General features: G+C 36.0%; 1 protein-coding gene across 1 annotated transcript in view; it reads left to right on the top strand.

Annotated features, from left to right (window-relative positions):
• The window catches only part of Cps1 (carbamoyl-phosphate synthase 1), a 105,825-nt gene that overhangs the window by 14,677 nt on the left and 77,419 nt on the right, over nt 1-13,729 (top strand). The window contains exons 2-9 of the mRNA XM_023710045.1: nt 374-480; nt 1,292-1,430; nt 2,187-2,264; nt 4,327-4,425; nt 6,870-6,965; nt 10,227-10,416; nt 11,387-11,544; nt 13,251-13,379. Coding sequence (XP_023565813.1) covers nt 374-480; nt 1,292-1,430; nt 2,187-2,264; nt 4,327-4,425; nt 6,870-6,965; nt 10,227-10,416; nt 11,387-11,544; nt 13,251-13,379 — 996 coding nt within the window. The remainder of the gene's footprint in view (nt 1-373; nt 481-1,291; nt 1,431-2,186; nt 2,265-4,326; nt 4,426-6,869; nt 6,966-10,226; nt 10,417-11,386; nt 11,545-13,250; nt 13,380-13,729) is intronic.

Raw genomic sequence — 13,729 nt, 5'->3', positions numbered from 1 at the left:
CCGAGTTACATGACGTTACAGTACAAGTTCTCATATGTCCTGAGTCTTAATTGACCATGGAAGGCTAGGGCCAAAATGTTGGCTTTCCTTGCAGCCCTCCTTTTCATCTAACTTTGGTCTGCAAACTTAGGTTGTTAACCATCCAGAAGACAAGCTTATTGTTATTACCACACAACTTAGGCTGTTCCTAATTGAATTTTAATGTGATGAATTCATCAATCACGTCTCCCAGATTCTAACTTTTAACTGAGTTGTTATTTCTTTTTATCTTATTAATTAAGAAAGCAAAAACAGCTTCCTTTTTATTATTTCAGTGGGAAGTGAAATATTTTGGAACTGTTTGCTAGGATAATAGGCATCTTCTCTGATTTAGGTCTTGGAGAGTGATCGCAAAGAGCCGTTGTTTGGGATTAGTACAGGAAATCTAATAACAGGATTAGCTGCTGGTGCCAAATCCTACAAGATGCCCATGCCCAACAGGTAAGGACATTACCCTTGTTTTTGGTCAACTAGCTCTAAAATACAAATGCCAAACACAAAAGACTTAGAAAATTTATATGCCATTTCTTCAGGTTATGTGGATAACTGACTTGTTCCATAGTTCCCACTTGTCTGACTACTTTTATTACATTTCTGAAAGGCAGCCTCTCTAACAATAACTTTGCTATAGTTTAAGGTTATTTTCCTTTCCCTGGCATAAATTGGGGTTATAATACTCAATCAAACAGTACAGCAAGGGAAATGCTTCTGATTTGAAGCTTGATTTCAGGGAATCAATAACACTTCAAGATGCTAGTTCACTTAAGAACTGAGAAATGCGCAGATCCACTTCGTTTCACTGCTTTGCCTCAGATGATGTTAATTTCTTCAATGCCAGGTACTCCTCACAACCCACCCTCCCCCACATAAATCATAATTCAAAATAATTCAAGTCTGCATAGTTGTCTATTTTCTCCCAAGAATTCTCCTCTGGCTTTAAAATTACTTAAAATAAGTCCCTTCTATTTGTCTGTTTCTGTTATGCTAGAGAGAAACTCTTTTAGTTATGAGTGCTTTTTTAAAACCGATTATAGGAATTTAATAGACCTGATATTTAACACACGACAAAGCTTCTTGAATTGATTTTTGTTGCTGAAATTATTGGGATTAACAATCTGTGACTTTTCTCACAAAGGGATTTTTGCTAAGCAACTGAAACTTTTGAATTTTGAGAGGCTTTTCTTGTTCACCACTTTGTAACTAATGCATGTCTCTTCTTTCCTCTTTTCTCTATTTTTCCTCTTCTCTGCAGAGGGCAGAATCAGCCTGTTTTAAATATCACAAACAGACAGGCTTTCATTACTGCTCAGAATCATGGCTATGCTCTGGACAACACCCTCCCTGCTGGCTGGAAGCCTCTTTTTGTGAATGTCAACGATCAAACAAATGAGGTGAGAGCCGTCTGTACATCTGTTCAGGTGGCAGTGAGAAATTCAGGGCTTTTCATACTCCCTGAGACACACTTAGTTTCTGTTTGTGTAGAAGTTTTGGGTGTGTGGGTATGGGAGAACTTTATATGCTATTTCCCACAGTCCTCCACTCTTCAAAAAAATAAGTTTTCTTATTTTTTCCTCGGTTGACTCACTATGATTCGCTGTCACCTTATACAGTCACTGTTAAAGGCTGTCAGTGCAGATCGGTTTAGGTCCATTTCTGGGACTCTACAATGAACAGCTCTTGCAAAGACACATGGAGAAATAATTTAGGAGATGGCAATAGTAGAGTTGAGATTTATGTAAAACAGAGCTCACAGGGGCCCCCAAAACTATGGAGCACTTTTGTCATTGATGTTGTCATAGGGATCCACATTTATATTAGTCTTCATTAGTTCACTTCCCAAGACTCTTACTTAAAATTTCTTACCCAAATTTCTGATATGTTAGTTCCTAGAATCTCCAATCATATTCCTTTTTTTGGGTACTGGGGATCAAACTCAGGAGCTTGCACTTGCCAGGCAGGCAATTTTGCCATTGAGCTATCTCGCCAGCTCATTATATTTTTTAATACTATTGTTGGTGTTCAGAATATTATTAAACATTTAACTCAGTTTTTTAAAAAAATGAACTTCATCATTAATGTACTAAGGCATGGCCACAGCTGATATTTGATGTGACAGGAGGAATTTCTTTCTGTTTCTATCCCTGCAGGGGATTATGCACGAGAGCAAGCCCTTCTTCGCTGTGCAGTTCCACCCAGAGGTCAGCCCAGGGCCCACAGACACTGAGGTATGTCAGAAAGCCGAGGCCCTCAAAATGTATTTCTGTGAAAACTCAAGCAATGAAAATAATCATTGCAGGTAATCTTGGTACAGAAGATGCTTGAAGAAAGTGCTTTGGTAACCCACATTCTGTATGAAAATTTCCTCACGAACATCATGGAGTAAATTGCAATCTTTTTTTAAAAGAGGGAAAACCCTTAAGAAATCTGAAGAAATGCTATGATGCTATTTTTATTGAAACCCATTATCATTCTAATATGTTTAGTCTTGAAATTTACAGTGGTTGTTCTATGCAAATGAATTCCCTCTTGCTCTCTCCTTCTCATAACCGAAATGAAATTTTAATCCCCCATCTGTGATTTCAAAAAAATCCCTATGGCAACCGGTTGTGTAGCCACTAAGGGAGAATAAACAGCGGGAGAAAGAGGAGGGGCAGGGGAGGGGAGGGCGAGGGCTGCCAGCAATTCATGACCTCTCGATGGTTTAGGAAAAGAACCAAAAGGAACACTTCCAAGAGTTTTGTTCCTAATCTAAATATTTTAGAGTTAAATTCACACTTCTGGTTTAATGGTGAAGCATATTTTTTCAAAATAAAAGCTCACAGAGTGACCTGGAAAAATGTCGGAAGTGTGTTGTGTCTTTCCTAGGGACCTCCCCGGGTAGTGTTGATAGTTTCTCATTGCTGAGACAAAATATCTGATGCCCAAAGTGAAGGGAGGAAAGGTTTATATGGCTCACAGTCTGTAGAGGTTTCAGTCCACCATTGGCAGGGTGGCTTTACCCAGGAGAACTATTCAGGATGGGCAGAAGGTAGTTAAGTAACAAGAGGACTTAACAGCGTAGGTGTATCTCTTTCATACTCTATCTAGGCTGCTGGGGATTAGGGTGGTGCCAGGCCAATCAGTGGGCTGATTTAGTAATCATGCACCCCTAATCCAGCATCACACACTCTAGATCCGTCACCTCTGAGAAAGCCTCATGTAGGTCTGTGTGGGGCTTTGAGAGGACATTTGGATACAAGCTATAGCAATAATAGGTACTCTCAGAAAAGACATCCTGCTAGGAAGAAGAGACAAATAAGAATTATCCTTCCATAAATTTGCTCTTTCAAGTCTAATTTCCTTTTTATTTATTTATTTTTTATTTTTATTTTTTGGCAGCACTAGAGATTGAACTCAGGACCCTGTACTCGTCAGGCAGGAGCTTATTCTATTGAGCTATCTCCTCAGCCCTTAAATTACCTTTTTTTAGATATTTATATTTAGTTTTTATTTTACTATTACTAAGAAACATTAGTTCTTAATAGCCAAATAGCCAATACTATATATTGTCTATTTATGAAGTGTGCATGAAAGAAAATTTAGTTTTATTTCACCTAACACATGCTAAGTATTTTTGTAATTTAAAATTTAAATCATTAGCCATATTAGTACTCAGATTAGGCTATGTAATCAAATGTGCTATGACTTAATCCTCTTTTATGTCCTGCCAAATAATTGCAAAATGAATACCTCTATTGCAATTTATCATGTCTACTGAAAAAACAGAAAAGACCTCATTGGTAAAGTTCAAGACTGATCTTTAGAGATTACCTTTTTAGAGCTTGCAGAAAATTTAAAAAACAGTATTTATAATTTTAGGTTACAAAGTTATACAGTTTCATTCCTTTGGTCTAACTGTAATTTGATTTAGAAGAAAATGATACACAGTTACAACGTTCAAAACTTGATTTTCACAGAAGGCATATGAAATCTTTATTTTCTGCTGAAATTATCCTCTTTATAAGGCTTGAAGGGAACAGTTACAAGTGTTTACTTGATCTACCTTTTATGATAATGGATATTTAGTTACTGACAGAAACCAAAATCAAAAGATTTAAACTAAGACCAAAAACAGATCCCCACACTATTGCACTGGAAAACATCTACTAACATAATGTCTTGGTAACATATACTAGAAAATATATAGTTGTTACTTACCTGAAGTTCCAATTTTACTAGTAGTCTATATACTACTGAGTCTATATATTACTGCAAGCTTCTAACCGGTTGGTTATGTTTCTTTTCTAGTATCTCTTTGATTCCTTCTTTTCACTGATAAAGAAAGGAAAAGGCACCACCATTACATCTGTTCTCCCGAAGCCAGCGCTGGTTGCATCTAGAGTTGAGGTTGGTATATGTGAGCTTGTTTTAGTGTATGCTTTTGAATCATCTTTGTCATGTGCTGATTTTTAAGTGAATGATATGAATCATGGGCATTTATGAGAGAAGACTGGAAACATTGTATTTATTTGTCATTTCACAACTAGTTACTGTATTTCGTTTATTCTAAACAATGAGAAGATATTGTTTGAAGTTCATATGTTCTCAATTAAAATAATATCTTTTATTTTTTTTCCTTTTTAAAAAATAATTTTATTGAGAAACAAATAGCAGTGAGACAGTTTCAGAACCAATTACTAGCACAGTTTCAATAATTAATACATTGTATATTGTTGTCTTAGTGGTTATTCATTGTACAAGATGCAGACATGCATCTCCACAGACACTACTAGATCAAATCTTTTCATTCATTGAATTAAGAGAATGTGGCTGTATTTCTCTCCTATTTTGAATATACTGAAACAAAATAGTAATTCATTTGTATCCCCTTTTTTGTTTAGTTTTGTCAGAGAAAGATATTCCTTTGTCATTTAAATATTTTTAAATTTTTTCCATAATTTTATTGATAAACAAATAGCAATGAGACAGTTTCAAATCAAATTGGTAGGACAATTTCAATAATTAACAGATTGCATACATTCCTCCCAGTGGTTAATTGCTGTACAAGATGCGGACATGATATCCTATCTACAAACACCATTAGAACAACTCACTCTATTCATTAAGAGAATGTAACTATATATCTATCCTAACCACTTTGAATACACCAATACAAAATTGATATTCATCTGTATACCCATTTTTGTTAAGTTCCGTTATTTGAATATTGTAGGTGTGTAAACTCAGCAAAATAATCTAAAAGAGTCCAGTAGTCCATAATAGTATTGGGTCTTCCGCTTGACTGGCAATGTCAGAGATTGTTGACCTGAGTCCCCTACAGCTCAACATACAGCATAGCTTTACTTCTTGTATTTCATTTTTATACTTTTCTGCTGGGTGGTTAAGATCAAGGTAAAGCAGGACTTATGCAACAAGAGTTGGGTCTGATAAGTTCAGTGAAATCTCCTCAGGATTTATCCTGAGATCCTGTACCTGAGATTGTTTGTCAGTGTCAGCCATGTGGATGAGTCACAGCCATTGCTTGGCCAATCTGCTCTCTGTGAAAGCCTGAGAGAATGTTTTCTCTCCATGTGACTCTCCTTAGGCACATTCTACATCATCGATCACTTTCCTCTTTGGCCCCATAATCTCCTTGATCAGAAAATTTAAAGAAATCACCCAACAACAAATGTTGGAGAGGTTGTGGGGAAAAAGGAACCCTTCTCCACTGCTGGTGGGAATGTAGACTGGTGCAACCGTTATGGAAATCAGTATGGAGATTCCTTAGAAAAGTTGGACTGGAAATCCCATTTAAACCAGCTATTCCTCTACTGGGAATTTCCCCAGAGGATCTGAAAACATCATATCATAGTGATATATGTGTAAAATAATATCTTTTAAAATTGATGTCTAGGATATTTGAAATAACAGAATTTAATAAAGAATAATGTCTAATTAATGAATTTATTTATTTTTGTATTTAGGACGGGGTCTACAGGGTCTACAGGATTTCACTATTTAGATAGGACTCATAGTGATCCTCCTGTTTTCAGCCTCCCAAGTGCTGGGATTACCATGCCTAGTCTCAATCCCCATCTCAGTGCACCCCGGGGACCGGGCCGGCATGGCATGTCAGGGATCCAACTGCATTCTGCCTAAGCAAGTGCTTTAGTCCACTGAGCTATCTGGGTGGCCCTTAATAATGTTTAATTTATAAGTTGATGTATTCTATACTACTACAAATTTCATAGTCCTATATAACCTGAGATGCAGTTCAGACTATGCAATCATTATTGTTGGTAGAATTGTTTTTGTTTCAACTAGAAGCAATATTATTTAATAACTTAAATGAGTAGTATACTTTTACCTCTAAAAGGCAAATACATATAAATATAGCATAACGTCTTCATGCTCATTTGGTTGTGTATATGTTAATGTGCAAAGACTTCTACCCATTTCCTTCATAAAATTCACATATACTAAAACCATTGTTACATTAAAAAATGATGTATGTGTATTTTCAACACTATGTACATATACACAAAGATATATATGCATATGTTTGTGTAGATAATCCTTGATACTACCATATGTTTAAATTGATGTAAAACATCTTTCAGATTTCTTTTACTTGTGTTAAAAACACGTTGATGCACTTCAGAAAGTGCAGTGAAATCAGAGATGTTTAAATTGTTAAAATTTTCCCCCACATATTACATGCTTTTAAAAACCATCCTATTTAAAATTACTGCACAAACTCAGGCAATATAACTTATCTTCTACACTCTTGAAAATGCCTTTATTCTATCATTTAATAATAAAAGTCATCATCTTTTTTGTGTTGTTTGTAGGTTTCCAAAGTCCTCATCCTGGGATCAGGAGGGCTGTCCATTGGTCAGGCAGGTGAATTCGATTACTCGGGATCGCAAGCTGTTAAAGCCATGAAGGTGAGAGAACATGGGCTGCACTAGAATTGATATATGCTCCTTAATGAGTCTCCTTAATTAGTGTTTTATAATTTAGATTTATGACAATACCTCTTTTCAAAGTCACTAGCATTATTTTCCTAACTATCCTTAGAAATCTCTATGAAGAGAAATTTGATCACACAAGTTTTCATTTTCTCAAATATGTACATGTACCAATTAAGGAGGTTAGGTTGGACTCCAAAATTGTTTAAGTTATTGACTGCTTATACTGAAAAAAAAGTAAGCCTACATGTATCGATAGTGCTCATTCCTGTTGAGGCGATATGCTTTTCAAATACATTATCTTTCATGTAAAAGAGGAAATTTGAGCATCTTGGTAGCTTTGAGTCATTGCCGTGCTCTGAAGGCACTCCATGCATTTGTACAGTGGAAATGGGCAGCTCTGTTTGAGAGAGCGAGGCAACAGTGGGTTTTGTTTGCACACCAGGAGATATTATCTTTCACTAGAAGACCCAATTCCTTATTAGTGATTTAGAAAACTGGATGTGCTGGCTGGAGTTTCAAGTGAAAAAAGAAATTTGAAGCGCAGGATGTAGTCCCTGGTTCTTATGTGTCTTGAGATTTCAACCCTGTCATAAAATAAACCTTTAGAGGAATTCTGCTACATGTTGAAGGTTTTTCTGTTAAAGAAATAAGTTGGCTTCTCTGGAGCTTTTATTATTATTATTTTTTAATATTCTGCATCTTGGTGCTAATCAAACCATTCAGAGGCAATGTGAGTGCCCAGTGATGACTTTGCCTCAGGCTTTGCCCTTAAAGGCTTTCAGCAGAGACCTGGTAGGTTCAAAGCATCATGGTGGTGTCAGCCGGAGGGTGGAGCTGATTGAATTCCTCTCTCTCTAACCCTTCCTCCATCATGCCTCTCTCTCTCTCTCTCTCTCTCTCTCTCTCTCTCTCTCTCTCTCAAAGAAGTATTGTGTAGTCAAAGATTTTCCCTAGTAGATGTCTACAGAAAGGAAGTAGAACGTAACCTCCGTTTCCTCACTGGTCCTCCTGTTTGTGTTCTTTTTCCACGTGCTCTGCATTTGTTCACAGCTGTGCATGCACATGTACTTTTCTGGACATATTCCCCAAGTGATGTCTTCCTTGTCTGATGACTGAATTTCTTATGAGATACAAATTAGAAGGTGTCAAATGGTTTAGGTTGGTTAGGACCCAATCTAGGTGTGTTCAGGATTTAAAATACCTTGAAGTGATATAGCATCTTTATGCTATTTGGAATTCTACAAATATTTCACATTTTATAGTTTGTATTTGTATGGTGTATAATCATTTTTACTTGAGGAACATGAATTATTTGCTATTGTATTATAATTCATTAAGAGCCTAATAAAGATTAATTTATAAACTAAAAGCATAATTAAAATTATGTGGTGCTTGTATTAGAATCAGAATTAGTAAAAATAGAAAAATGATGTAAACTTAATTGAAATGGCATGAACTGCTAAAGTTTTAAATGGACACATGTTTGCTTGGGATGGTGACTCAGGCCTGTCATCCCAGAATGCTGCAGGAACACAAGTTCAAGCCCAGTCTGATGAATTTAGCTACCTTGTGAAACATAATCTCAATATAAAAAATAAAAATACTTTTGGGGATGTAGCTCCATGTGAAGGCTGTGGCTCCAATTCCTTCTACTGGAAAGAAAAATGGATATACATGGGATCTTTCTGTGTAATTGATAAAAAGTTATGTTTGTTGTGTAGCACATTCAGAAAAACATATAGATACATTTATTTTATTTTATATTTTGGTACTGGAGTTCAAACTCAGGACCTTACACTTGCCAGGCAGGAGTTTAAGCTATGGAGCTATCTTCCCAAGTCCAATATATTTAAATTTCTTAGTACTTTTCTTTAGTAGTAAGACTTGCTACAAATTCACATAATGATGTGATTCCAATTTTGATTCAATTATTTAAATTCCAATAAAAGTTCAAAATGGATATGTTTTTCTGTATCCTTTCAGCATTTTGCTAGGAATAACAATATTTTCATTCTAAACCATTTTTTAAAAAATCTTGAGTGATGACTCACATTGACGATTAAGCACAAGGCTTGAAAAATTGCAGTTGGTTTACAGTCCTAATATTGCCATTTATCAGCTATTTGACCTTTATCAAACTCTTGGACCTTCTGATTCTCAATTTCTTCATCTAAAAGGTGAAACTTTCATAGTCAACATAAAAAGCAACTAAGTTAATAAAAAGTTTATGATATTCATTGGGGGACTACTTGAATGCAAAATAGCATACAATGTATTTCATTTTTATTAAGCTACTCCTCCGTGGATATAGAAGGCTTTGAATGGATGATTTCTATGCTTCAATTTAAATATTTTATTGATTTGTAAGAAACATTTAAAAGTGAGTTACTAATTTGTAAAATAACAGAAACCACCTAGCTAGATTTCCTAAGAATGATTTTGCTACGAGTCATTCTTATCCTGGTTCATAAAATTATTATTCTTAGTGGACTAAGTGAGGAATTCTTTTTAAGGTCTCTCTGTGTGTAGAAATGACATAGGGCTATGAATGCCGTCCTATGTATGCAGGGCACATGTAAATACGTGTGTACCTGAGAGATAGTTTCAAAATGTAAACCCTAACTTATATTTTAGTTATTTTTACCATGTTGTTTCTTTTTATATAATATGCAGAAGCTGTTGCATAGTGCTCCTTGTTGAACTAATACAAAAGGCATAAATATTTAGAGGAAAGGAGACTAGTGAAAGGCTTATAGTTCTTCTAGAAAGAAGGGAACACATTGTCCTACATTTGAAATGTGTACTCCACATTGTTCTCTGACAAATAATAGAAGGGCTGAAAGCTTTTGATGTTGTTTCTGGTTCCATTTTATCTTTATGCATTTTAAAACATTTGGAATATTATATTCTTTTAAGGTGAACTATCTAAACCTCTAGAAAAATCCTTAGACATGGTCTCCAGCTTTGCTTGATGCCTTTAGTGACAGGGACTGCATGATCTTCGTTGGGCACCCCTTGTTCATTGGATAGTTCTTCTTAAAAGAAATTTGTTCTTTCCTTTGAGAAAATACTTGTCTTCATTGTATTTCCATTCACTTGTTTTCTTACTAATTTTTAAAGCCCACCCATGGAATAAGCCAAAAGCCTGATTACTTGGTGAGCCTTCATTTGATTGTAGCCACTCCCGTGCTTAGACCCCTGTATCCAAATACTTTATTACATGGTTTATTTCAGGAAGAAAATGTCAAAACCGTCCTGATGAACCCAAATATTGCTTCAGTTCAGACCAACGAGGTGGGCTTGAAGCAGGCCGACAGCGTCTACTTTCTCCCCATCACGCCTCAGTTTGTGACAGAGGTCATCAAGGCAGAGCGGCCCGACGGCTTGATTCTAGGCATGGGTGGCCAGACAGCTCTGAACTGCGGTGAGTTCTTTGAAGGCTGGTTGAAGAATTGTGACCCTTGTACTTAGGTGTCTCACATTTTATGTGAATCCCCATAATTGTGTTCCAGTCTTCCAATGTGTGTAGAAGCAATTAGCAAAACAGCTCCCTAAAATCTTCATCTGGTGACTAGTTTATTTCACAAATACCAAAGAGATAAGAATTCTTTCATTGTATTGCTCCAGAGAAGCCAAACCAGTTTCCTGGCATTTTTCTCTTCTGTCATAGAATATTTTCCTCTTTTATCAATGAATGTCTGAGAGCTGCTATAAGTTAAAAGTGAAAATTCGCATTATTTCATTAAAGTGAAAATTAACATTGGTTTTGTATCGGTCCTGCAGCACACATTTTTGTGACTTTCACATGCATTTTTGTGATAATGTCCATTGCTCTTTACCATTTCTTCAGTGATCTCCTGTGTCCATTGCTCTATTCTCCACAATGCTGCAGACATTTGCAGCTAAGTCATGAGTGATAATCTCTTTAGGCAACTAGGAGAACTACTGGGAATATAGTTTGTGTGCTAAATATAAAAGATGCCCAAAGTTATATGGCAATGTAGGAGAAATACAAATAACTTTGGTGCTTTTGGTAATTCAGATAGATACCAGTGTATCTCAAATAATTTAAATAGAATCTTATTATGGAAAATAAACCTTTAAAGTAAGGGGAATATGCTGAAATGTTAAGGTGCAGTGTACGGCTCTGATTTATGTTAGTAAGGATAATAAAATTGAAGTTCAGATAGCATTAGGGGCACAAGAAATATGTTTTGTGAGATCATTTTCAGAATTTTTGTCTCAATCTTTTTTTCCAAGTGGAATTCTATTCCAAGTGGACTTTGTTGGTTTCTTGAATTTAATTTTAAGTTTAAAAAACAATCTGTTCAGGTATCTGTTGAAGAAGACAGACTTTTGTGTTGTAGGAACTAATTATATTAGTTTTTCTGCAGGAGTGGAATTGTTCAAGAGAGGTGTACTCAAGGAATATGGTGTGAAAGTTCTGGGCACGTCGGTTGAATCCATTATGGCTACAGAAGACAGACAGCTATTCTCAGACAAACTAAATGAGATTAATGAGAAGATTGCTCCTAGTTTTGCAGTGGAATCAGTAAGGAATCCTCATTCTGGGGGAACAAGGGCACTATTCATCTTGCACTGTAGGGAGAATGTTTGGTTATGCTTAGTAATAATAGTTTAAAGTTTTACACTTGCATGCAATTTGTTCCAGAAATATGTTAATACATCTAGGATGCTGTGTGTTAATGATAGCATTCAATGCTTAAATGTCAGGAATAGGTATTGATACTTTATTTTCTGAAACCTAAAACCTAAGACCAGATATGAGCCAGTATATCACAGGTCGCAGTGTCACTGAACCTCAGATTTATTGAATTGAACCCATGAACCACACTAATTTGCAATATTAAGTTAATTTTTGCCATTTTTCTGGATTTAGTCACATATCTTGCATACGTGAATGCTCTAATAAGATAGGATTTAAAACATTGTTCTGAATGGAACAGATGTTTTTGACTCATTGGAAATCTGTGACCTAGATATTTAAAAACTAGTTTGCAGGACTGGTGACATAGCTCAGTGGACTAAGCACTTGCTTAGGCAAGTGCACGGGCTGGGGTTCGATCCCTGGCACCACATGCCTTGCTGGCCCCATCCTGGGTCACAATGAGCCAGCAACTATCTGGATGTGGTGGTGCATGCCTGTCATCCCAGCGTTGGAGAGGCTAAAAACAGGAGAATCACTTCAAAGTCCAAGCTATGTAGTGAGACCTTGCATAAACAAACAAACAAACAAACAAACAACCCACTAGTTTGCTTTCCTGTTACCCATTTCCCCTTGTATATGCTGCCTATTGGTGGGCGGCTCATGACACTAGGAAAGACTCAAATCATTGTATACCTCCTTTGCCCCTGCCTTTAATTTCAATTTCAGGCATCAACCTGGTGAAATGGAGATGCTAACTTCAGTTTTAATGCAATTTCCCAATTGTAGAAATAGGCAAATCCTTAGGAGTCAGGCAGACCCTACTGGGATGACTACAGTTGAGTAACTGAAGAATGCAGCCAAATATCTTTCATGTTACACAGCTGTCAATCAAGAGTAATCCCAGAGTAGGCCTGCCGAGCATTTTGGGAAGCTCTTGCCATATACTTATTCTTCTGTTGCCAGATATAATTATGTCCTGGCTTCCCCAGGATGAGAAGCAGGCATATGGGAAAGGTATAATTACATTCCCATTGGTAGTATAGTAATATTCTATGAAAGAAGAATATAGCCACCATATGTTGTATTCTATAAGTTAAAAATATTCTAAGCTTCCCAGACTATCCTCAGATTCAACTTGAAAAATGAAAATCTTCTTCCTATATGGTATTCCTAATGGCTTATTGTGGTATTACTAAGATAGCTCGCCAGTAGAAAACTTTGTTTCATTAAAAAATAGACTTTCACACTGAAATTAAAATTTGTTAGCTTGATATGTATTCCATTATCAAATGAGTGATGGCTATTTTTGCTTCTGTGATTTCATTTTTTAGGGATCAATATAAAATTTACCAGACAAAGTGAATACACACACATACTAAAATTCTAGTATTTTGGTTAATATCTGTATATGAACACTCAATTTTTAGAAGATGAAAGAATAATAGAATATTTTCATACCTCCTCTAAATAACTATTTACCTAAATTTTCTGACTTTTTATGTGTATGCGTGCGCAAAATATATTTTCGAATCCTTTTCTTCTTATTGTGGTTAGCTTTTGAAATTTTGCACCTTTGTTCTTCCACGCAGATTGAGGCTGCCCTAAAGGCTGCGGACACCATTGGCTACCCTGTGATGATCCGTTCTGCTTATGCCCTGGGTGGGTTAGGCTCGGGCATCTGTCCCAATAAGGAGACCTTACTGGACCTCAGCACAAAGGTAGGTGTCTTTATACAAGATTTTGCTAACCAAACAGCTGGCCTGATATGTTCATTTAATTAGAGGAAATTATGTAGGCCAAAAATGACCCTTTCTCTATTTACTAAATCACTATCTGGTTCTTTGAAGGTATTGTTAAAAAGACCACTTTGGAGAAGAAAACGTAGTGGCTATTTCTGCCAGAATGATGCTGGCCAACATAGTTCTGGGTAAACCAATGGTCACTTGACCTTAAGGTCTATCTTTATTTTACAGTCTAATGACCTCAGTGATGCAAACTTAATCTATATTCCTAATATTATATTTATAAAATATTTGTAATACTGTAATACAACTTAGTGGTTAAAAAA

This window comes from Octodon degus, unplaced genomic scaffold (assembly GCF_000260255.1).
Source record: "Octodon degus isolate 3935 unplaced genomic scaffold, OctDeg1.0 scaffold00016, whole genome shotgun sequence".
In the NCBI taxonomy this organism is placed as follows: Eukaryota; Metazoa; Chordata; class Mammalia; order Rodentia; family Octodontidae; genus Octodon; species Octodon degus.
This window is presented reverse-complemented; position numbering and strand designations above follow the sequence as displayed.